At 37.7% G+C, this 26,285-nt stretch overlaps 1 protein-coding gene across 1 annotated transcript in view; it reads right to left on the bottom strand.

The window, feature by feature from the left end:
* Positions 1–489: 489 nt before the first annotated feature.
* The window catches only part of DAPK1 (death associated protein kinase 1), an 84,682-nt gene continuing 58,886 nt past the window's right edge, over positions 490–26,285 (bottom strand). Inside the window, exons 12-25 of the mRNA XM_063181272.1 lie at positions 26,171–26,269; positions 25,280–25,378; positions 23,995–24,093; positions 22,414–22,611; positions 21,232–21,429; positions 18,207–18,305; positions 15,327–15,404; positions 13,309–13,531; positions 10,825–11,013; positions 8,849–9,046; positions 6,453–6,591; positions 5,019–5,139; positions 3,448–3,636; positions 490–2,874 (exon numbers count right to left, since the gene is read on the bottom strand). Of these exons, the coding sequence (XP_063037342.1) occupies positions 1,642–2,874; positions 3,448–3,636; positions 5,019–5,139; positions 6,453–6,591; positions 8,849–9,046; positions 10,825–11,013; positions 13,309–13,531; positions 15,327–15,404; positions 18,207–18,305; positions 21,232–21,429; positions 22,414–22,611; positions 23,995–24,093; positions 25,280–25,378; positions 26,171–26,269 (3,162 nt within the window). The 3' untranslated portion in view covers positions 490–1,641. The remainder of the gene's footprint in view (positions 2,875–3,447; positions 3,637–5,018; positions 5,140–6,452; positions 6,592–8,848; positions 9,047–10,824; positions 11,014–13,308; positions 13,532–15,326; positions 15,405–18,206; positions 18,306–21,231; positions 21,430–22,413; positions 22,612–23,994; positions 24,094–25,279; positions 25,379–26,170; positions 26,270–26,285) is intronic.

Genomic DNA, 26,285 nt, shown 5'->3' with positions numbered 1-26,285 from the left:
GCCACACCAAGACTCTGCAGCTATCCGGGAATAATGCTGAGATTTCAATAAGCAGCACCAGCAGAGTCCCTTGTGTGATGAGGGGAAATTTAATGTACTCATCAATTATTGCAGCCCAAATTCTAATGCAGTGCCCTCTCTCTCTGCATCACAGCATTATCTGGAGAATTCCTGATGACAGACTCACATTTGCTGTTTTGGTTTCCATTATGAAAAACCACAAAGGAAAAGCTATGTAGCAAACTGCTTTGGCTTCCCATTTGTTAAAACGAATGCAGATTCTTCTGCTGTACAGGGACCACCTCTGCAATTAAAAAACCCCCATAAATATTCCTGCAGCATACTAAGAAATTCCCCTGAAGTCAAACAGGAGGTTCCAAGAACTTCAGAAGGCAGGCATTGCCTCTCCTCAATTCTGACTGTAAAGAAAAGAAGTTTTGATACCCTTCAGCAACTGAATATGATCAACAAGGATGCAACAAGCAACAGTTTATTTGTAGAAAAATCCTTTAAAATTTACTACAATGTAAGATTAAGGAAAAAATAGTCTTAATATATATACATACAATATATATAAACAAACACATATCGCACCATGAAAATTACATGCTTTTTAGAACAGAGAATGGGTCATATTCCCTCATATCAATTTAAAAGTTATCACTGCAAGAAACCTTGCTTCCTTTTTTTTTTTTTTATCCCCATCAAAGTTTTCAAGTACAGGAAGTAAGTAATGCAGGATCTAATAGTAGAAAACCTTTGTTATACACAAATTACAACTGACAGCTAGACAATATTATTCTGCAGTATCCAACACTTGTATTTTTTGAACTCTATTATAATGATATGAACTTTTACCTGAGGTGCATGGAAATAACAAAGCATGATAATTGGCAAGTTTAAGAGATTTTCACATTATGATTTGACTGTAATTGAAGTTGATTAGGTATCACACCTATACCTGTAGTACTGGCACAAGAATGCTCTGCATGAGTCATCACCAATGACTTAGAAGTGCAGGAAAAATTAATAGGCAAGCACCACTTGCAATGATAAGCATGCAGACAATTTAAGTGAAACAGAGGTAGCATGTTCTCGTAACTCCAGCAGGGTCATTCAAATCAACTGCACCCTCCCTCCTGCAAAAGGCACTCACTTTTTCAGCTAAAAACGATGCACTTAAGTTTGGTCAGATTGACCACAAATGGTGGATTTCTCTCCTTACAAATATAAAAAGAAGTTAAGCAGAGGACACAGTGAAAAGGAAAAAGAAAAGTGTGTAAGAAACAGACACATAAGGTACTATGTGCTATTCCTCTCCCCTACCTTTTATGGGGAGAATTATATAAAACAGTTGCAGTACGTAATCTAAAAGTTAAGACTTTCCAGTTGAAATGGCAGTATTAAGCAGCACATTCTCAATCAGAAATAGTTCTAAACCACCAGAAGTACACCAGTCTTTTTAATAAAGAGCAACAACTCACAGTTAGGAGTAGAAAGTTTATGCACAAAAAAAGGTGGTGCCAGAGAAGGATCCTCTGATGCAAAAGCTCATAAATTAGTATGCACTGTAACTTTTATATTTATGTATTTTTTATCATTTCTGCACTTTGAAAGGATATCCATGCAAAACACCTCCTCTTACCGTGACACTACAGAACTAATTGAGTTGTAAGATGTGCCACTGTTGCAACTGGAGGCATAAGCCTCTTGACCATTAGCATCTAAATTAATTTTGAATACAGAAGATGCCTTCAGTAAGAAATCTGCTGCATCTCTGCGACCTAATTCCCTCAGCTTAGACATTAGTATCCCTACAGTGCTGTCAGGTGCATTACTCCATTCCTGCAGAAGGGCATGAACTGGGCTTGAAAGAAAGTAATTTTGTGTTCCATTATTTGTATTGTACTTTGCAACAAGATCAGGGAGGCCCAGGTTCATGGCAAGAAGGCACCAATCTTTGCCCATTGGATCAGGTGGATCCAAAAGTCGACTTAGTTTTCTCCTGGTAAGTAGATTCAGATCAGAAACATGAATATCCATTCCTAGGCTTCCCTGGGAGTAAACATCAAGACACCCAAAACACAGTATACTGCTAAAGCTCTCTTTATATCCCCCCATAGTGTTAGTTAGTGATGTCTCCTTTTGACTCTGTGCACGGAAAAAGTCTCTGGGCTGGTAGACCATTACTGGTTCATGATGTTCCCTCAGCTGCTGAGGACTAAGGTAATATTTCCCAGTCAGAAGACCTGGTAAGGTTGTTGCTATTAAGTTATCAATGGTGCTGCACACAGAATCCAGAAGTAAACAGCACTTGATCTTCTCTGTTTCCAGTCCTCTAACTTGAACCTCTATACCCTGCCCATGGTTGACCAGCAGCACTAAAAGCTCAGCTCCACGATTCATAATCTTTGATCCATTTACCCACAGACGTATATCAGCATCTCCCTCTGTGCTCTGCTGATGAATCCACCTGCAGAGATTCACCTGAACTTTATGAAAAATTCCACAAGGAAATGGGGTAAGATGTTCCACAGGAACGATTCTAACACCACCATAAATCAGCACTTCATCCTCCTCATCTGTCCAAGACCTGTGAAGATTGTCAGTCTTTATGAGAGCAGGAATATCCACCATTGCTCCACTGCTAAGGTCCCTTGCACAAATATCCATGGCATCCAGAATCTGTATCAGCTCTTCCACGTCACTATCTGCCACCAGACGCTGGATGTCCTCCATGGTGTACCGACCTCTGTAGTGATGGAGGGCTTTTGGGTTCTCCACTGACAAGATTTTTCCAAGGACATTAGAACAGAGCCAGCGAGGATCCAGAAGCACAACATCTTGGACAGTTTCGCTCTGCATAATGTTAATCTGTTTATAAATATGAAAGTTACTGTTTACATCTTGTGAAGTACAAGATGATAGCCCACGTTCTCACCTTCCTAACAGACTGACCGGACAATTTGATTAAAACTGCTCACAGGAAAAAAAAAACAACAGTGCATTTAAATATATGGCAAGTACTCACAGCAAAAAACAGATCTTGTTATTTTCCACTACTAACAAGATGGTTAGAGCCTAACAGCTGGAAAGCCTAGTCATGCCCTGCAAGCTGTTTATGCAAAGGAGTTATCCTACCACTCAGTTTCTAGTGGACACAAATAGCAGTGAACACTGCATTGAAGGTGATAACATAGTGATCCTTTCTGAGTATTTTATATTACCACTATAGCAATAAACTGTAATTCTTCCTGTCTCAAAGAGATTATGGTAACAAAATAGAAGCTACAAGACATAATGATAACAGAAAGCGTTCTCTACTTCTTATGATGTCTTAAGAGGAAGTGAAAAAAACAAACAACTTTAGACATTTGCTTAAACTCATAAAGAAATATTCTACCACAACAGTAAATAAACAAATGGAATTTAGATAAAAATACTTACTTCTCCTATGCTATGCAACTGCTGTGCAATATGCCGTAGGTCGTTTTCACTGGCTAAGGGATTGAGATGTTCCTGTGCATCATACACAAACTGCTGCAAGGACATCAGCTGGTTGGGCCCATTTATTTTTCTCCAGGAAGGCAGTGTGGAGATTATTTTTTCACACAGGTGAGTCATAGGTGGGCAAGTCTTAGAAAAGCACAGAAAATATCCACTTGAGAATAGGGGTACTATTTTTTTTTTATATGGAGGTTTAATGCATTTTTAATGAATATTCAGACTTAAAGAGCTCCCTTTGTGCTGGACCCTTACTCTTTCACCTGGCATTCACTTGCCATAAGATCTATCTACCTTTTCTTAAAAAAGTGAATTGCAGAAACTAGTTTTTCACTGAAATAAGCACATTTTCCAAATACCACCATGAGTTGACATCATGTATCTGTAAGTTAATGCTTATTTCTGAAATGATGAGAATTTGTTTAGAATCTGTACTCATCAATATCTTTACAGGACCAATTTACTTCAAAAGGTGAGACAGCAGGGTGCTGACTAAAAAGCAAAAATGGTTCTTTGATGTATTGATTGCCTTAGTCTTCACTGATGCCTTCTTGCTATCCTCAAGCCACAGCCTCCACTTCTTATGCAGTAAACCCCTTCAGATTTCAAGCTAGTGACTATAGCTATAATAAAGCTTTCTTAGAGAAGAAAAGCTTATAAAATCAAGAGACAATATCAGAAATGTAAAATAGGCTGAATTTTGCATGAATCTAAATAAGTTCCTCAACCCACAGAATTAACTCTGTATTACATCTACTTTTAATCAATTACAAAAAAATATGTTTCAAAAGTAGCTACAGAAAATCTTGTTGGTGTGTAACATGATATTAATCCATTTAGCACGGGCTACAAAAAATTTGACTTTGTCACCCTTATTATGAAAGTCTCCATGGATTCAGGGTGATAACATCAAACCATGGCTACACTTTACCTTTAGTCTCATATGCACATACCTACACATACAGATACAACTGCAAGCAATATTTTTCAATTAAAAATGCAGTCAAAAGTTAATACATATTCAGTTTACATATCCATATTTGGAATTATCTTTCTAACAATTGAGAAAACTGTTCTACTCTGGTGACTTTTTAAGTGAAAAAACCTGTTTTCCTGAAATATATTTATAATATATTTCCATTTTTTATAATACTTTGCTGAGTAAAAAAAAAAAAAAAAAAAAAACCAACAAAAAGGGGGGACCAATGCTGGAATCCAGTCACTGCCAATCAAAAAACAAAATTATGACTTTGAACTGATATCTCAAATTGTTTCCTTTCAACAGAGAGTATTTTGGTCATCTGCTTGGAGCAACTGCTATTTTCAAAATGCTGACTGAATCTTTGATGTCAAGGCTTTGTTTATCACAAGACCTGTCAAGCGTGCTGTTAGAACATTGGAACAACAGTGGTTTCTGAATGCTTCATTATTCTAAGTTTGAAATTTACAGTAGATCATTACACAAGACATTCACATTTTGGCTCATCCAACCCAGACTATTAGACACTACTTACAGAAATTATCTGGCTTCTTATTTCTTGCAAGTGATTTCGGAGAAGCTTCATATCTTTAGACCCAGATGCTCCAGCATCCAGGACAAACAACTTTTCTGAAATTTGCAAATCATTTCCAAATCTAAAAAAAATAATTATTATTAACTTAGCCCGAAATCCAGTTTATTTCTTAATACAATTGTACTTCATTAAATTAAATTGTATTACTTAAATTACACTAGAGTTGGAATGATGAAGTTTAAGTAATGATTATACTGAGATATTTTATAAGCACAGACACTACAGTTGCTGTGTAATTTTCTTGAAAATAGGCAGAGGTATTGAGAGAAAACTGTTTTCTCTCAGGATGAAGAGTGAAAATGTGTAAGCAAATTGTGACTGCATCACATGACCTGTAATTACAAGCCAAAACATTTTACTAGGGAAAGGACTACAGGAATTTATTTCTTTTAAGGTCTTAATGTCTGTTGCTTGCTTTCTTCTCACTTTAAATAGCTCAGTAGTCATTGCTGTTGACTGCTCTCTTTCCACCTCCTTTTGAGTTTCCAACCACACAAGCTTGTTTGCCTAGCTCTGGGGAGATTTGCATTTAAAAGGAGTCCAGCACCAAAGATGACACAAGGTTTTTTTCCGTTGGTTTATTTCAATTTATTAAAATTGAAAACTGCCCCCCCCCCAACTATTGTGCTGGAATTCCTATATCTGTTTCTTGTACAGCCCAGACAAGCGTCCGTACTCGCAGGTATGGATGATTTCTCATACCCAGTGCTCCTGCTTACACGCTCACTCTGAACAGAAGGTGTTGTTGCTTTAAACAATAGTATGTTTATGGAAAGTTCCCCATTTCCATCTACCATTAGCATGTGCTCCAGACATTCGCTGAAGAATTCTAGAAGTTTCACTAACTTCTGTGTACCTCTTGGATGACCTTGTCACTTGTGTGATTCCACAATGTCCAGCTTTTTGCAAAGTGTGGGGAGTGAGGCCTCATTTAAGTTTTTTTCATAGGTGTCCTAAATCAGTAAACAGCTAAGGGTAGTTCTCAGGTAAATTTTTCTCTTTTGCATCCAAGGTTTTTAGCTGCAAATGGCCTACTTTTCTGGGATTGGTGCAAAACCTGAGAACCAAGATGTTAGACAGAAATTTGGAATGGGTCTTTGGATGTAGCCCAGTGTTTACAGGGTGACACTGCCAACACCACAATTAATTTTGACACCACTTGGCTCATTTTAGCTCACTCAGGGCTGCTTACTCACTGTAATATTGGTAAATGTTTCAATTTAAGCACAACATATGGTTCCTAAACATATGCAAAATATCATAATATCATATAAGCCATGTAAAAACCTTTTACCTATTCCAATGCATTTTAGTATTTTTCTTTCCAATTATCATGTTTAAACACTTATATATATAGGTATACTTTCCACTTACCTGTTCCTGATTTCTTTCAACAAAGAGATGTCTTTGTCATACCAGAACTCTCCCCCGACTGGCCGGGGCAGATTCACTATGTCAGCATGCGTGGCAACCAGAACAACACGCAGGGGACTTTTCAGCTTTCCACCAAATGCTAGAAGAGAAACAAGAGGACTCCCTCACTACAAGCCATGCCTATGGAGATGGCTGATACTGACCCAGAAAAGCAGAAGTACATTTTACATTCTTCATACCAACCACTTTTGTAGTTATTTACCAACTCTAAGCACAGCCATTAACGGTGTAACTGTTGATGCTCTGGCAATTATCTGCTTATAGGACTGTGTGCTATATATTATCTGCTTATAGGACTGTAAAGGCCCAATTTTAATAGCTAGACAATTTGAATAACATCAGATACATTTATATTGTGTTACTTTATTGGTTTAACAAAAACAGTAATCAGAAGCACTAAGATATAGCTACTAACTACAAACTATGACAGCATGAGGGGAAAAAAACTAGAAATAGCAGCTTCATAAAAGGATTTTTGCATAATGTTTGCATAGTCCTTAATATTACTGGTGCAGAATAGAAGATTGTAAGAACACAAAATGTTTACAACATTCATATGTTGATATGAATGCTATTTTGCAGTACTTACACAAACAATGACCTCTCACTTAGGTGAGAGTTAAGTAGGAAAGCCTGGCAGAAGCCATGAAAAAGAATGAGAAAGAAAGAAAGATACAAATGGCATGAATGAGGCGACAGTACAGAACACAGAGTTTTCACTCTTTTCTCATGTTCATATTCCAGAAAATAGAAGACATCATTAAACTATTTTTAAAAGAGACAGTATACCCTATCATGCTCTTTTAGCCTTAAAAAAAGTCACATGCTTACATGACTGCTCAGTTCTCATCAACTAAGAGCTACATAATCTTCATTAAATCATAAAAAGCCCCATTTCCCCAAATCTCTGCATAACACTTCCAGGCAAGTATTTTGCAATTATCTTCTTTTTGTTTTTCTTTTTAATTGGCAGCTAAGGACTTAGACAAAATAACTGGAAAGTAATTCCAAGAGTTTTAACTTTTCTGCACACATCAGTTACTATATATTACTTGAGAGATTTGTAACAGTACAGAGATAGATGGGTACCCAGACTGAGCTGGTTGGTATAAACACAGATTTAAGTGAAGTACCTAAATAATGCTGATAATCAGATAAGCAAGAAGAAAAAATCAGCTGAGACTGAGGAGCAGTGAAAAGCTTTCAGCAGTTGCAAATTAGCTGTATTTGCAGCTTTGTCACCTTTTTTGCAAATTTCTGAGCTTTAACTTTCACAGGTCATTTATTGTTGGTTATTAAGTTCCAAATGATGATATTATTAGCACTGTGATTTTATCTAAAACAGAAAATAAAAAAATGCAGATGCTTGAACTGAAAACCAAGGGTTGGCCTTGGCTCGTTGTCTGGCTGAGATAATGCATACAGAAAGGGAGAGAAAATAACTCGTTGCACAATGTTAAGTACTTAACACGTTTGTCTGGTGAATCCCTAGCTTTGCTAAAAATGTCCTTTAGTGCTGAGTTAGATCCACTGGCTGGAATAATCTTTCAGATCACAGAACCAAGACACATGACAGAGCTTGCTTAGTCCAAGAGACTGTAACAGTCTGCAGACCAGTAATCAACTACAAACACAAACATGTTTAAATAAGTTACTGTATATACACCTGGACTACCAGACCTTTTAAGAAAAATGTTATTTAAGTTAATTTAAGTTTGCCCACCAAGTAACTTTCAGTAAGCCTGAATATAAAAACAAATAAAATTACTTAAAACCTGTGCAAAATTGGAGCATATGTAAAATTTACAAGAAATACTGATTTCTGTGCATCAGCACCAAAAAGTTACCATATTTGAAGTCCAAACAGAACTTTACTTAAACACATGAAAGTTGCACGTACTGAGGGGTAACACTGTTCCATAATACTGTTCTGTCCTGTTGTCACTGACAAGACTAATTTATGCTGAAAATATTGTTTACTGGGGCTAGATATAAGAGGAATTCAAGAAAAGTGTCTAAGCTTGGTTCTGAATGGTTCCAGCCCTCTGAAACACTATTGATGGCTTATCTGACATAAAACTTCATCTGCCATGTACAGATGTAAATCCCAGTGCCACAAGATACTGCACTGTACTTCATGACATTTTAAATTGAGCTAAGTGGTGTGTGAAATGCTTCTGGCTTCTTCCACAGATAAAATTCCCTTTTGCCAAGAAACCTAATGTCAAGTTTGTTTGCATACATGGGGATGACGACACCAAACACAGATGATGTACAGAGTTGCAGAGAAATACAAGAAGCTTTATATCTCTAATACTTCATTTACAAGAACATACCTATTGGCTCCTCAACTGGGACCAATGATTTCAGGAAATTGAGCCAAAAGGTCACTTGGTTTAATTGGATTTCATAAGGCTCCTCAAGGCTAAAAAGCACTATGTGAATTGCAGTGTGATCATTAGCAGCAAAATAATCATAACAGCAGAAGTACACAGGATTCCCAGAGAATTCCCAAATGCTGAAATCCCCAACTCCTGAAAAACAGACAAACATATGAAGAGATCATCAGTAAGCATGAAATATCTTCTGGCCATGGAAATACAAGCAAAACATTTAATCTAATTTAAACTGTCACAAACATAAACTGTATGCATGTGAGAAAGCAAGGCTGAAAATGCAATCATGGACAAAGGGAACAAGTTTCAGTCAGTTTTAGAGGCTTAGCAGCTGGGCCCTCAAAGTTCCTCTCTCACACTCCTTCTCTAGGACATTTAGCCTGATTTCATATGTAAGCACCTGTGTTAAATGCATACAGTCTTATGCAATTAAATTGAGTTTTGCCTTGAACAACAGCAGCAGATTTTGTAATTGTCTTGAAAACGAAGAATAATGGCTCCCATTCTTTTCCCTGTTCATCTCAAAGAAGCTTAATATTTTTATTAATTATTCTTCTTAACAAGCCACCACTGATTTCAAAAACCACTGAATCACATTCTAAAAAGAAGCCACTTTGCTTTACAGAACTGGACTATTCACATTGTGCTGGTAAATTAGGGATGAAGAATCACCACGTTAAGGGTTCCAAGAGCTCCCTGCTTCTTTTTGCCATCTCTAGCTTTGAATAAGAAAAGTGTGAGTATGTTGCACTTCCCAGATGCACCATCTGATTAGGGTGATATCTGCCTCACCTGTTCTGCTTCTAATTAAATACATGGTGATTAAGATGCACCTCAGACTTCTAGAAGGAGAGAAGTCAGAACACTCCAGCCTGTTGTTATGAGTAAAGCTACTCAGAGTTCACCTGTGTGTACACTTTGGTCTGTATAGTACAGAACACAGAAAGAAAAAAAAAGTCCTTCTGACGGTCCATGGCACAACTCTGTTTCCTTCCCAGAATTTGACTGGACTTCAAATTATACTGAAGGAAGAAATTACCCTACAGAAAGAACAAGTTTTAGCTACTTGGCAAAGTCTTCAGCATCTAGGATAAAAGCTTTGTCACTGCATTCATTATTATGCACTGATAAGCAGGTTTCTGTTCCCAAAGTAAACTCTTAATTTAATTAATACTAATTCAGCTTCAAAATTGCAGTTGCTAAGGCATGCAATTTCCTTATGAAGAAGAGATCTGACCACCGATATAAATCACAATTAATATGGCTGGTGGAGACAATTTGTGTGGTCTCAGAGCCAAAAGCCATGTGTACTTACGACACCTTCTGTGATTGACCCCTCTTACTGCTAACTGGCTTCAAGTGCAGAGCAGTTAGTTTCCTTGCAAAAAAAGAAATTAAATCAGAAGCTCCACTCACAATGACTGATGAGCTCCAGGACTTAGTGAAAATGCTCCAGTCCTGACACAAAGTGAGAACAGTATGTCCTTTGCATAGCTGGGAATATACTTAAATAGTGAGGACTAAATGGGACCAGGTTAAATCTGATAAAATCCCCAGATGACCTCTAGTATAGGTGAAGAAGCCTTCATACTAGTAGCCACATTGCTGACTTGCTCCTGTCAGACCAAATTCCTCTTTCCTACTCTCCTACTTACTCACCTCAGAAATGAATTTCAGTATTTCTACGTAATACTGTAAAGATCTGACATGAGTGATTGAACTGTATATTACAACAGCGACAGCACTTCAGGCAGATTTACTTTCTCAAACAAATTAAATCCCACCAGTGCTGGATTGTCAACACAGTCACTACCATGCCAAGTCAGACTTTCCCCCCATTTTTCTTTTAAAAAACAAGTTAAATGGCATTAACTGCTTTACAGCATTGAGGCATCCCAGCCCAGGGCTCTTCTTACCATGTAAGCAGGCATTCTGGATGTCAATGGCCTTGGTGGACTGGTCATCAGAAGAGAAGGGAGAGTGATGGGCAGGTGATACGAAAGTTTCTAATACCCCTTTGGTCAGGCCTGGCTCAAACATCATACTGCGGCTTCTCACACTGACATTTTCACAGCCAGGATAAAGATTCGTAATACTTACTGAAACTGGGTCAGGGAAAGGAAAATGAGATTACAAACCATGTGAGAATCACAACAAGATCACTTCAAAACAAGTACGCAAGCCATAAAAGCAGATTAAAAAGCCCAAAGTGCTCTTCAAAGAAAGGAGATGTCTCTGAAGCTGTGGGTGTACACAACTACATTCTTATTCTGAATTATTAAAAGGAGAATATTAGAATGATTCTATAAAGCACTTATGTCCTATGTTCTATTTTGCAAACTATGTCCTAAGTTCTATGTTGCAAAATATGCTGCCTTTATATTTTTAAATTTTATTTTATTTTAGCCAAAGTCTACAGTTTCATTGCATGACTTTTTATTGGCATGGAAATGTCACATATTCATATTATTGCTTCCTGTAAGTAATGATAAAAAATATATCACTGTGTAACAAGTGTCACTGGGGTGGTGGAGGAGAAAAGCAGGCCCTTAACCAAAATGATTTTACTAATAAGCAAACTTTAAATTCCTTGTTTATTCAGCTTCCCAGAGTGCAAATGAGGAACAAAAGGGCTTTTTAACTGACGTGCACCATCTAGTGGATAAAGATTTCTTTCCTCCACTAGTTGGCAATTTCTAATATCTGGGTTTTACAACTGAAAGAGGTTACCAGTTAGCTGTCAAACTACACTATCATGTTTGATCTCCTAGATCTTTTGGCTGTTGTAAATAAATACTTAGTGAATTCACACACTTATTTTTACAGAATTTAAATAAACACATAAACAAACAAATCTTATATCATGAAGTATAGATCAAGTTGTGCTGATTTAAATATTTATCTGATTATGTCACTCAGCCTAGAATATAATTTACATGCTACATAATGATTTACGTCCCAAAAGAATGTATACCAAAAGAAGCAAAACCCAAACTTCCAGATGCTAAAACAACCCCATAGTAGCTTTGTATGTATACAACAGCATGTGTTTCTGGCATTTGTATAGGTAAGCTCTTTTGAAGGGCTTCAAATTCACCTTTATTTTTACATTGATTTGCCAGTGTGACTGGCAGTCTTTCTGATTTTATGATGGTGTGAGCAACATAAAACCTCTTCTTTGGTTCTGTTACCAACCAACACAAAAAAATCTAACTTCAATGAAAACCTTCCTGTACTGCCTCCAGGAACTGATATTCCTTCAGTAATTTATCACCCTTTGTATGACACAGTAAATTAAGATAAATAAATCAAGAACTTTTGATTGATTAATTTAATCAAGTTCTTTTTTCTGTTGTCACAGATGTGAGGCCCTTGTGTTAAGTAATCATCAAATGCAGTAAGAATCTCTGTGGTATGGGTTTTGCCTTGTTAAGCCACTTTGTGAATGCCCTATAGCTTCCTCAGGTGAATAGAGAGAAAGTAGAGATGAAAACTACTACTAGCACTGTTCTAATATTACTTAAAAATCATGAACAAAATCCAAACCTGCAAGTATTATCCAAAGGGTTTTTTTTTTAAAGGCAACCCTGGCCTCATCTAAAACTTACACAATAAGACCACTTCTAAATATCAATTTAAACTTGAGCTCCTCAACATGCTTAACTTGCTAGTGTAAGCTCCCAGTGTTAGAAAAGGGACCTGGGCATGGCCTATCCACTGTCCCCCTGTGGGTTCTTCAAAAACTGGGCACAGGCTTAAGTGTAAACCTAACCAGTTCCTCTACACCTTCTAGCTCTTCCCACTTTGCACAGGACAGCTGGTGCTACATGAGCAATCTATTCCCTAATATTGGTAAACATTTACTTCAGTTTGGAAAACTTCCATTTCCAGCTTGTTTGAAGACGATTTTAGACACCACTAACTGGTCTAATTCAAACCTGTATCTTAGGGAAAAGCACTCCAAGGCATCAGAGGCAGTTCTGAAACCTGTTACTACTTAAAAATCACATAGAGATGTTCTAATTTTGTTTATTCAAGTTTCTCCAGCAGAAAGGAAGCTATTAGTGATGCTTGCAGCCTAGGACTTTTTGTGACAAATAAATAGCAGTGTTTGCAAGCCCTGTCCTCTGCTGTACAAGTTCACTTATGCAGCATGTAAGAAAAAAACCCAAACCTTTAACTAGTCATGCATCCTTCACACTTGCTGGTCCTCTTCCTCTTACTTTAGGTACAAACCTGTGCACAGAGAAGTCAGTCCCTTCTCTTCTCCCTTTTCCTTTTGTTTCTTACATGATTAGGCTGTCCTGTCTTCTGCATTGCAGCCAACAGCTTCTTCTTAGGAGTTTAGAGAATAAGAGGAAACTGTTTTCTCATACAGGCATTATAGCTCAAAACCATACCTGAAGGTTTGGAAGACAAAGGTGATGGGGGGAATCTGCTTGAGTTTGTGGAGGAGAGCCTAGGCCTACGTCTTCGGAAAAAGCTTCGTATCAGGCCGCATTTGAGGGACTCCACCAGAGTGGTTTTCCCAGTGCCAGAGTATCCAAACAACTTCAATTTGATCCGGGGTTGTGGGTTCTGTGTGTGCCTCAGCTGCTGGATAAAAATCCCCCGGTGGGCATCCTAAAATTCAACACAAAGAAGAAATCAGAACGTGTGGCAGGGAACTTCTGCCTCCCAACAAACTCAGCATGGGGTTTAGATACACTTTCTTGCCAGACTGCTGTTCACCTGGTTCATCATGCAAGCTGTGAGCTACTGGACAGGCAGACAGGAGAGCTTCATGCCCACTCTCAAGAGCCACCTTGACATTTCATGAAAATTCCCTGTCTTCAGGCTCAAATCAGTGAATGGAATTATTTTGATCTCCAATGGAGAGGGCAAAGGTGTCAAAACTAGTCTCTTTCAGTGGCCATTCTCCTAACCCACCAGTCTCAGAAGGTTAACCAATATGCATATTCTTATGGAATACACAAGCAGCACTCAAGAACTTTGCTGTGACAGCTATCACCTGAACCATCCAACAACTCAATGTGCATTTCTTCTCTTCTTTTCTTTACATCAACTTTTTCAGTGCTCCTCATGTTTGGGTGAATTTCAAGGAAACAGGGAGGAAGCAGGAAAGTATGAGGGCAAAGGAACTAGCTTAATCTTTCCTTTCTTCATTCCCCCATTTGGAGCTGAGAGAGGGGCTCTGTTGTTCTGCATTTGCACCTAATTTACATGTAGGATGAGGCCCCCTTAATTATAAGCATGCAGCAACTGAGCTGAGAAATTTGACAGAAACAGTAGTCATGCAAGTTTGTTCCTTCCTCACCAGCACGCATTTCTTTAGTAAGTTAGTAATTTTCCCCATATATAGAGACAGGCCTTCAGTGATGTTATGTTCCACAATCAAGAAGAGAGTTACAGCTGACTAGTATTTCTTTCAAAAGAGATCTATCTGACCTTCTTCCTTTGTTTTAGATAAATTTGTATTATTTGCATATTTACATTATGAATAAATCATTAATTTATCTTATTTGTGTCTGTGCATGCAGACACAAATAAGAGTTTGGTGTGGGGATGTAACTATGCAAAATGAAGCCTATTATGACAACTTTACCAATGCTGTCGTTGCAAAGGAAGTCTGAACTTTGCACTTTCTCACATCTTTCACACACATACAGTTTACATTCCTAGGAAGTACAGATTTGCTGGCAGGCCTAAAGGACATGATTCTACTTCTACTTTGGCAATACATTATGTGTACCATCTTCTATTAGCAATAGAAATGGACATTTATTTCAGTTTCTCCAATCACAGACTCATCTTTGTAATTAGAAGAGGATTATTTTAATTGGCCTGGCTCTTGCCTGCAATCTCCAGGCAAGTAGGCTCTGGAACCTTCCCAGCATGAGTGATGCTGCCTATCTGACTAATCAATGTGTATCAGATGTGTCAGACACGCTGCCTTACAACAAGCCCAGATCATCTTTTTGTTCTAGTTAGCAAGACATTTGGATATTCAGAAACTGCAGAATTAAAAGATGACATTGAGAACTTATGCAACTATTTCACATGGTATTGGTATTTTTGTAAGGGACACAAACTTCCCATTCTTCATAACCTTTATCTAAGTGAAATGGTGATGGTGAGGAGATAAGTCATCCAGGGGATGTGATAATCTTAATAGCTTATTTTCTACTAAATACCTTAGATGCTTTGCCAGGCACTGTCAGACACTGACAGATATAAATCAGTGGTGCATAGTTGCTTCTTGAATATGTGCATATTTGCTTTAACTGAGGGCATAATTTCAAATTAAAAATATAAAAAGGAAAAAGAAAAAAAAATACAGCATTGCAGCAAGGAATTTTGCAACAGTTTTTAGAGTGGCTTTGATGAAAACCTCACTTAAAATTCATGTATTCCCAACCTTTTTAAGTCTTGCAAGCAGACTGGCTACATGTTCATGCTGCTCTGCTCTGGCAAGATCTTCTGCTGTTTTCCCATCCTGTTAAAACACAAATTATTAGCAGTAGTTCCTTCATTTTCTTTTACAAATGGGCATCTGGATGCCACTGTAACAAGATACTTTGAGTTCAGAATCTGAGAGCAAAGTCAACACTCCTCCCCCTAAATTCCATCTCTCTTCTTAGCAATTAGAGACTGATAATGATTTCTAGGTATTGCCCACTGAATAGATTTAAAAGGTCACAAAGAAGGGACACATCAGCATATTGACTCACATGAATAGCAGGTGAATGTTTGTTTACCAATGGATAAAGACTGACAGTGGCATATCAGCCACTGGAGGATTCCAGAAAACAAAAAACTTGTAAGGGATGCAGTTTAAATTGCATCAGCAAGTCTAAAAGGAGAAGCAAAGCTGCCTTCAGTATTCTGGTCTTGCCATTTAGTTACCTATGTTTCACAGATCAGCAGTTTAATATTAAAAAGACTAAAAGAAAAATTGCCCACTACTTTGATTCTTTCAGCTATTTTATGCTATTCTATTGTTCTAAATTTTGGTAAGAGGTAATTTAGGAGTACTTTGCTTATTTCACTATCTCAGATAAGAGAATTAGAAAATACATCCACAAGCAAAATAGCAAATTATTTTCCTATTCAAGCTTTCCTGAAAAGTACAGAGTTTCTACACAATGGTGTAGCAATAGGTAAAAAAACCTAAAAATATAAAAAGGGCTTGGTTACAGGATCCATGAAAGTGTATTTTGCACCTACTGGTAAATTTCATTACAATTGCTGACTGGCTTCCTATATTGCAAATCATACAGCCTGAAAGAGCTGATCCTGAGTTCAAATCACATTTGCAAGCATCTGTATGTACCAAAACTTTTAATCACTGACAATTTCAAAGTTGGTTTGGAAACTTCCATGAGGAGAATCCAACAACACGGTGCTAGTTAACATGTGATCACAACAGATGTTTTGGGGCACTTTTCCAACATTTGAAATTGTTGTATACTCCAGGAGGGGGAGATTTTCTAAGATCACCTAACACCATCCAAGAAATCCAATTAAAAATAGACTAGTTCCAAAATGGGCTTCAACACAGGAAGAAGGCAAGGAATTCATAATACAGCCCAGTTACTTAATGGTGTTGGAAAAATTAGCTCTTTTTCCTACAGGAATGGCATAATGAGAGGAAAAAAAGGCCATTAATTCTGCTGCACTGGCTCAGAAAGAGCTGTTAATAAACTTTTTAGAACAGTTTAATAGCCTTCTAGCAAACCAATGGAAAACTGAAATATTAATATTACAACATGCAAGCTCCTTTAGTCGTCTCTTCCTTTTTCCTTTTCTCTGCCACCACGCTGCTGGAATAATGGATGGTTACGTATATTCAGTGTACTGCTCCTGATATATTTAGTATCAGCACTATTTATTTTGTTATGTCCTTCAAACTAACCTAAACTGAAGAGACAAAATGTACTTTTACCATGGAAGGACAGTGTCCATGCAGGCAATTATACCAACACAGCTCTCGTGACATAAATGAAGTGTGACAGTTCAAGAATTCCCTCATCACCCTTTTATTTTTATCTCATCTCTACACTACATAGTAGTGTAAATACATATACACAATGGGATGTAACACACAAACAAACAAAAAAGACAAAAGCAGATGACAAAGGAAATCTGTAGACCATCCTACCAAGTCCACTGCGTGCACATTTCACTATTATTAATAGGGGACACGGCAATATACAATCCAATAGTTATCAGAAAGTAATTATTATGTCATAAACTTGGTTAAGCCCCAATTCCAGGTTTATTGGCATTCTCCTCCTACATAAGATCTGTGCTTAAAAGAAAAAACTGCAGTGCTAAATCTAGAGGAAAAAACCACAAAAATTAGTATTTTCTACCAAATGGTATAGCAAATGAAATAGAAATTTTCTTTTTTTCCCCTCTCCATTTCAGCCATCTCAGAAAAAATTGTTAGGAAAAGAACTCTGAAAAATGTGGACTCAACTAAAATCTAATGACACGTCTTTCTCATATGTACCGGTAGTTATTTCTAAGCAGACTACACTGGTTACAATGAGTAGCAATGTAAAATGATCCGCTGCATCTTAGTACAAAACATGATTAGTTTGTTCAAAACACAGGTAGTGGTGTGCGTGATGTCTATAGTTTATCATGCATGTGACAAAGGGCATTTCACTCCTGCTGTGGATATGTCATTAGGAGGATGTTTCTCACCCTACTGAGAATGAAAAATGCCCTCTGTGTTACTAACGGAAAGCAGTGGTGCTGCCTGATCTGACATGAATTATTTCCTTCACAAGGATACTCTCACGCCAGTTCCTTCGTCCATGCAACCACACATCTCCCACCATAAAACTAGAACTTTGCAACCCCCTTAAGGCAAGAAAAATATTTAAGATACATACAATGCATTTGTACGTTTCTCAAATGTGAAATGGCGTCCATCTTAAGTGTACTCAGAACTTACAGAAAGTGACTCAAAACTTACAGAAAATGCAATGATACAAGTAATTCTTAGATGAAGAAATTATTAGGGCTAGACAAAGTGGTAGCTGTACTGTACCATAATCCAGTTCAACTAATACAGTTTGGAACTGTACTGTTCCAAATTCAGTTGCAAGAAGTGAACAAGTAGACAAGAGATAGAACAATTCCCAAAGATAGAAGAAAACCCATGTTGTATAAAATATAACAGGCCTTTTAAAAAAAATTTCAATGTCCTTTTCCTACACCTGTCTCTTTCATGAGTTCTCTTTCAACTGTCATGCACAAAAGAAGAACAGCATCTGTCAGTACTTACAGAGGTTAATGCTTCTACATTGGCACCGGTCAGGCAAAGGAACCGGACAACATCAAGGATGCCATTGTTTGCTGCCAGGTGTAAAGGTGTTCTTCCATACTAACATGAGGAAAGAAGTGTCACTACATTAGTCAAAGAACTTCACTTCAAATTTTATGTGTAATAATCAGGCACATTATACAATTATACATACTGATACACAGGACAGGTTTTGCAAAAACTGCAAGAAAAAATACTTGTGATTGCAGCCTAAGCACTACTGCCAAAAGTGCAATTAAAAACAAAGGCTGGATGACTATTTAAAAAATGGGGAAACAATTTTCTAGCTAAATCCCTCCCAACTGTGGAGTAATCCTTTAGAGGTTTTTTTGGCTATATTCGATAATGTCTTTTAATTCCAGAAAATTTAATTGCCTTTTCACTTAATTAAATATGAACCACTTAAACAACACTAATTTCATAACCTTTAGAACTCTGGGTTCTACTTCATCCCAAGAGCTACTGAAGATTAAATATCTCCCCCTTTCACCCAAAGAAGTAAAAAGAATGAATGAAAGAAGTCAGCATGAAATAATATATTTTTTTCAGTGAAGAGGGAAAGTGCTGTAAAGTATTGCTTATCCAATTTTTTATTTTTTCCATCAATCTCTTCACTGACAACAGGTCCTCATGACACCCACTTCTGGTTTTGCATGTTCAGAGCTACTGTTACAAAAACTACCATATATTCTCTGCTGGTAGCCTACTATTACTTCGCATTTTTATGCTTTCAATACTGTTCTTCCCGTCTTCAATCAGCAACAAACCCATAACATTTACTGAAAGAAGTATTGGAGAGCAAAGCCAGCTTTCTGACAACTGGAATCTGAAAAGATGCTCAGGTTCCTCCAGACCCTACCCCTCAACTCAAGTAGCACCCTTTTACAAACAGTGTGTCCTGTGAGACCAGGGCAGTGATTGTGCCCCTGTGCTCGGCACTGGGCAGGCCACACCCCAAATCCTGTACTCAGTTTTTGGCTCCTCATAACAAGAAGGACATTGAGGCGCTGGGCCATGGCTGGAAAAGGGGAATGAAGCTGGTGAAAGGTCTGGAACACAAGTCCTGTGAGGAGCTGCTGATGTAGATGGCATTGTTTAGCCTTGAGAAAAGGATGTGCGAGGGAGGCCTTGTCACTCTCTACAACAGCCTAAAAGCAGGGTGTAGTGAGCTGGGTGTTGGTTCTCTTGTGCCGTGAAACAAGTGACAGGAGTACAGGAAATAGCCTCAAGTTGTGCCAGAGGATATTTAGATTGGCTGTCAGGAAAAATTTCTTCACTATAAGGGTCATCAAGCACCAGAATGGGCTGGTCAGGGAAGTGGTGGAGTCACCATTCCTGGAGGTATTTAAGTAATATCGATGTGGGGACTTGGGACAGTTTAGTGGTTGGGTTGGCAGTGCTGGGTTAATGGTTAGACTCTGATATTACAGTTATTTTTCAGCCTAAATGTTTCTGTGATTCTATGATTCTAAAGGCATGTGATGGTCTGCTGTACTGAATCTCTGAAAAAAAAAAACAATGCCTTCAATCAGTATTACATACATGTAGGACAAAGCCAAATGTTTGGACCAAGGACAGGAGTTCATTTTGTTAATGTCCTGTTAATACAAGGTTTGCTCCTGAAGAGGGGAAGTAGAAATTAATATTCTATATTTAATAACACTCAAACTCCCCATTTCAAATAAAGGGCACTTTAAAAATCTGTCCAGAATACATTACTCTTAAAAGAATAACAGCAGAATAACTATAACCACAGCTTCTGTAGCCAGGATCTCACTGAACATTTTAGGGCTAATTATTTTTTCCACAGCATGTCAGGGGTGATCCTAGCTCAGCACTCGCCATTAGCAAACAGGACAAGAGCCTCGTGGTCCATTAACACAACTTCTCTAAAATGTGCTCTTATCTGTGAATCTGGATTTAATTGCCTAGTCAATCAGATTTGAGCTGAGAAGCGGGACTGGGGAGTTCATTATTTTAACTTTTTTCTTTAGACAGCTGATGAGTTTAATTGTTGAAACCAGAAGTGATTGCATGGACAATCCTCAAAAAACCCGCTAATTTTCTTTGGCTTTTATCTGGTCAATGCAATGTAAATGCTTTGGTAATCAATGGAAGTGTTAACTAGGAAAAAACACAAAGAAGCTAAACTACCTGAATCAAAGAAATTGCAGATAGCAACATAAAGATTCTTATAAGTAACTTTTAAACTTTGTAGCACATATAAAATTTAAATAGGGCAGAGAAAGACATTCAGAGCTACATATCAAGCCATAAGCATCACAGCCTGTCAGCAGAGTTCAGTGGCTGACCTTGACCTATTCAAACGTACAAACTATGTAAAGAAAGTATCCTGAAACAGCCCACTTCTCCCTGAAAGACCAGGATAAAAGACATAATATAAACCTGCAAAGCATTATGTTTAGTCATCCCATACACTGCAGCATGAGCACAACAGAAGCAACATAAAAGGTACTAGGGACTTGAAATTAAGGGGCATGTAATGAAATATTCTTTTTGGAACCAACTACAGATTGTTTGCATTTTTAGCTGGCATTAATCTACCAATAACCATTGCAATCACCATTTTCAGAGTTACAATATTGTAGCAGAAAACATACCAGTCTTCAATTCTGTGTATAACTCAATGTTACATACGAAATCAAAGCCAGCTGCAATGCATTTTGTCTGTTCTTTTGCACTAGATGTAATCTGCATAACGCAAAGCTAAATGGCTAGGGAAGAAGGTTGGCAAAATAATAATAATTCACCTGGGTTTTTTCTTTATTGATGTTTAATGATCTCTTCCACTGAAATGGATTTTGGTAAATTTGTGAGGTGAGTCATTTAATATTTTGCATTTGGCCACTTTCAGAGACAGAAAAATCTAGGAAAAGACTTTTTCATATCAGAGAACTTGAAAAGGTCACCGAATGCAACAGGTGAGCTAATAAACAATGTAATTCATCATCCATATTCCATTTACCTTGTTAGTGACATCCAAACTACAATTTGCTTCACAGAGTGCTGTCACAATAGGCACATTCCCATCTTTGCAGGCCACATGTAAGGGAGTGTTGCCATGTCTGTCTTGGAAATCTACAAAACATCCTTGACTAATGAGAGTTTTAACTACTTCTATTTGGCATCTTCTTACAGCAAGATGCAGGGCTATATGACCATCCTGAAATAAAGAGACAGCTAGTAAGTGAGATCTAATAATACTAAAAATCAAAACATTTAGTAAAATTCACAACCATCTCAAGTAACAGGGTGCATTTCCTTGCCTCAAGAATCACAGTGGTTTTTAATTTGAAGGTGGAGGCAGGGAGCTGCACCATATCTGTCTGAATAAATAAGCCATGAGATGAAAGCAAATTTCTGTTAGGCCACTGGTCTTTGCAGTGGAATGGATGAAATACAAATGCACATTTTCTTCTAACAACTTTCCTTGGAGGGAGGAAAGTGATCAATAGTAACAACCAGCTGACTATTATAAACTCTAGTGTTTACTAGAGAGAAATTAGTGCAAAAGTCATGCAATCTGCCTTCTGATCAGTCACTTTAAAGACAGAGCTTTCTCTATGTGGAACAACTTAAAGAGACCAGAAGAAACAATTTAATTATTTTAGAAGCTTTAGAAACTTTCTGCTGAACTTGCTTTAATAACTATTTAATTAACATTACTAATGAAGGTACCTAAAAGGCCCGCCATACCAAAAATACAAGCAAATAAATTCCGAATTTATTCATTTGGATTACATCATGAAAGACAAAAATTTATTCTGAAACAAATACAGTCAAATTTTTAAATAGTTCTTATTGGAAATGGATTTGATTTATCCAACCCAGAGTAATCAAAGGCCAACAGCAAATCCGTCTTTTTCTCTGAAGTTAACAGTTTGTTGCCAATTACAGAACCTAATGTTCCTATAATTTTTCAAAGAGTGTTACTCATGAGGTGATAAATGATAAGGAGATGACAGATCAGCAAAAACCCAACCATGGAATAATAATGATCAATGGACAACCCTAAAGACTGCTTCAGCCATCAATAGGCCCTGTGTGAACTGCTATGAAAATTCACATAGTGGAAACAGTGCTGACTTGCAGCACTCAAACGAAGCAATTGAGAGACACAGCCCTGCGATCTCCAGACACAACTGACCTTGTCTGTTGCATGAAGATCAGCCCTGTGCTCTGCCAAGCACTCCACAATATCATGGTAACCCCTAGCAGATGCTGTCAGGAGCGGGGTCTCCCCTTCTTTGTTTTTGATGTTCACATTGCACCCTGCTTCACAGAGTGCTTTGGCCACAGAGTAGTAGCCGTGCCAAGCAGCGCAGTGCAGAGGGGTTTCTTCTTCCTATCAACAGCGAAAATCAAAAAAACAGTACTGAACCAAACTTCAGGAAGAACAACTCCCCAGCTTAAAAATACAAAAAGACAGTATGAAAAAGAAAAGACAGTCTACTAAGTAAGTCCCATGAAAAGATATTGTAATTTCTAATGCTGACATTCTAAAACAAAGAATAACTTCAGCTGACATACATGTGATCATGGTGCCTTGTCAGCAATACTAGTTTAAATCTATCCTTGCTCCTGAGGCTAACTATCTTGGTTCTCTCACTTGTAAACAGACCCTTGTTCACAAACAACTTCTATATCCTGTGTGCTGTGACTAATCCAGTGTCTACAACAGAGTGATCAGAACGAAGATGCAAATCCCACTAGACCTGCAGTCTGAGGCAGGTCACTCTGCTTACCATGTTGAGAAAGAACATCCCAATGTTCTAGGAGTGAAGATACTTAAAAACCCAAGTCCTTTAGAGAACACATCACAACATGCCTTTGAAACTGTCTGCATTTGGAGTTCACTTCTGACTGAAGTACTAATTTGCCTTTTGCTTGAACCCAGGAAACTTCAAAGCATTAAACTTCAATTCATTGTATGTCAGAGCAGTTACATGGAACACCATTAAAAACCTGAAATGTTTGACAAAAATATACTGAAAGCAGCCTACTGAAAAAGCAGGGAGAATTAAAATCCACTAAAAGCTCTATCAAATTCTAAGAAATGAGTTAGCCTTTCTGTACCTGGCAAATATCAAAAAAGAGACAATTGAGACTGATAATAGCAGAGGACTTGGACTGTATTCAAGGTTTCTGTAAAAATCTGAGTGTGAAGAAACAGACAAAGACCATGTTCTGTCCTCCCTCAGCCTAGGGCTCCTTAAACAATGAAAAGGAAGTCCTAGAAAATGCAGCACTTGGAGAGGCTTGTGGAACTCACACAGAGTCAAATCTGGGTCAAATGGATTTTCTTTTTCTGTTATGTCTTTTCTTCCTTTTTTTCTTGCAAGAGTTCAGACCTCTAAAGAAACTCTCCTCTCACTTTCAAAAATGAGTCCTTGACACTGTAGAAAAATCCTATAACTGCTAAAACCAAGCAGAATTCAAGGCAAAAATGAATAAAAATCTTTAGCTGAATTCAAAGAGTACACACCACCCACACCTTCACAGAGTTGTTTCTCTGTGAAGCTTTCAGTTTTGAGAGAACCTGTGTTTTGTAGCACTTGTTGGTTCTCTCATTTTTCACATAATCTTTATCTATTTATTAAGAGCTACCAAAACCTCCATAATTCTGCTTTGCAAACATGCCAGAGGCTAAACGCGAGACTTGAGGTTTTGACCACTTTACATAAAGCCTTATTTGTTGAAAAAAATGCAGACAGTGTTCATGACTCACCTTGTCTTGAAAGTTTGGATTGGATCCAATGCTACAGAGAAACTGAACCACATCCACATGCCCATACCGAGCTGCCACGTGGAGCGCGGTCTCCCCGGACTGCAATTACAGGAGAACATGTAATATTTCCAGTGTAATTCCGGTGTAATTCCTTGTGTCACACCGTGATGCACACTACCTGCACACCCTGTGCAGCCCGAATGCCCTGAATCCTGCACGGGATACTCCTCCCTGTCCCTTGCCCAGCCACACAGCTCCATCAGCAGAGCTTACGGGCTGTCGTACGTGACAGACACAGCACCACCAGGCAGGAAGGTTATTTCTTCAAGGCTTTCTTTTCCCAGAACTTACTTTTCCACTTTATTTGTTCCAGATCACAGACATGATGGGATTTCTGAGCAATATGAGGAGGAAGCTGTGTGTGCAATTGTGTTGAAACAGATATCCCATTTCTATTCATAATATTTCCATATGCTCCCCCCTCCCCTGTTTATTCAAGGTAAGGAGCTCGCCTAACACATTTGTATACCCTGGTGCATTTTGGTCACTATGTCTAACTATTTGCAACACTTGCTTTTTTGAAATTATATAACACAGAAACTGTATTTTCATTAACAGAGTAACCTCTTTCATAGTAGCCTTATTAGGAGTCATTCAACAATTTTCCTAATTGTACCTTGCCTTACATTAGTTCCCTCAACAAACTAAACTGTGTTTCACGAGTATAATTTCTTCTGTATTGGAGCTCTGGCTAGTATAAAATCATTGCTATGGTATAAAAACTTAACAGCAACTAGTTTCTAGGGCATATGTTGCTCAAATAACACTGCTAAAGACAAGATAAGTGTTCATCAGCTATAAATTGTTAGGCTTCCTCATACTCAACTTAATAACAGTCAAATTTACTTGTCAGACAAAAGTGATTTTCAATCAAGAGGAATGAAAAACCAAATCACGATTTCACTCTGAGTTCCAATGAGAAATCAACTCTTCAAGTGAAAATTAATTTAGGTTTGTACTTCCCCACCTACCCACCATGTAGTCACCGCATTTAACATGCACACTTGGCTAACATTTGTCATAAAAATAATCAGTACATCCAGCTACTTTAAAGCTCGGTTATCACGGCCCTATAAGTCAACTTAAAAAACCACACTAAAAGAGCCAGTTAAATTCTTGGAATTATTGCAGAGCTGAAAACCATTTCAATTGAAAGACTTCTCTCTTTGCTAAGATAAAGTTATAGGAAAAGGCCCTCTGTGTAAAAAAGGAGTTATTTTCTTACCTTATCCTTAATGTCCAGAGGACATTCATTATCATTGAGAAATTTCAGTGTTTCTACATGTCCATGTCGAGAAGCCCAATAGATTGCATTAGATCCAGCCTATCAAAAAAGGTTCATTTCAGATGTTATTGATCAAGTTAAAATCCTAATTCTAGATTTTTAGCTGAGGTACATGTGCACTTAGATGTACACAGACACACTGAAAAGCTATTCAAGCTTATATGAACACATTCACTTTTAAAAAAATTTCAAATTGATTCAACAACACTACATACCAACAGTGACAACAAAAACCTCTCTATGCAAGGATGATTAACAGGATTACTAACTGTTTGCAAGGATAATCCTCTTCTCCCTTGTTAGGGAGTACTTTCTAAAGAACAGTCATGAGATAAAAACCTTTCTTCTGCTTGCTTTACCATCTATCAAATGGAGAGGCAGACAGTTCTTCAAGCTTGCTTTAAATGAATTGTTACAGCACACTGGGGAAAAAAGCTTATTGTATCCTCTATCGAATATGAATTTTAATTGCTATATCCCCCACGGCTAAAATATTAAATTATCTATCTATATTAAATAAAGTTCACCATTGTGTTTTAGGGAAATCACTTATTTGAACTAATTGAGGTGGTTTTGTAAGCATGAACTACATTGTAAGATTAGTATAATTCAAATTTTTTCAAATAATAAAGTGATGAAAATCAGAGGATATGTATTAGTAACAAATGACAATGTTAAAAACTTGGTCTTATGTTTTTTGCTGTGGAAGGCAGAAAACAGGATCTATAGCTCAGAGTTTTTAATTTCCAATACCACTTGGTCTGAACTGCTTGTCTCCTGCTAACTGTACTAAAAAACTTATAAAGAGCAGTTGAAAAGCAGAACCCCAACCTTATCTTGAACATCAATACGAGATCCACGCTTTAATAGCAGCTGGAGCATCTGAATGTTTCCACAGCCAGCAGCAATCAGTAGTGGAGGTGTTCCATGCTAACAATGAAATACA

The sequence above is a fragment of the Melospiza melodia genome, chromosome Z, assembly GCF_035770615.1.
Source record: "Melospiza melodia melodia isolate bMelMel2 chromosome Z, bMelMel2.pri, whole genome shotgun sequence".
Taxonomy (NCBI): Eukaryota; Metazoa; Chordata; class Aves; order Passeriformes; family Passerellidae; genus Melospiza; species Melospiza melodia.
Note: the sequence above shows the minus strand (reverse complement) of the source record. Positions and strands in the feature narration are given on the sequence as shown.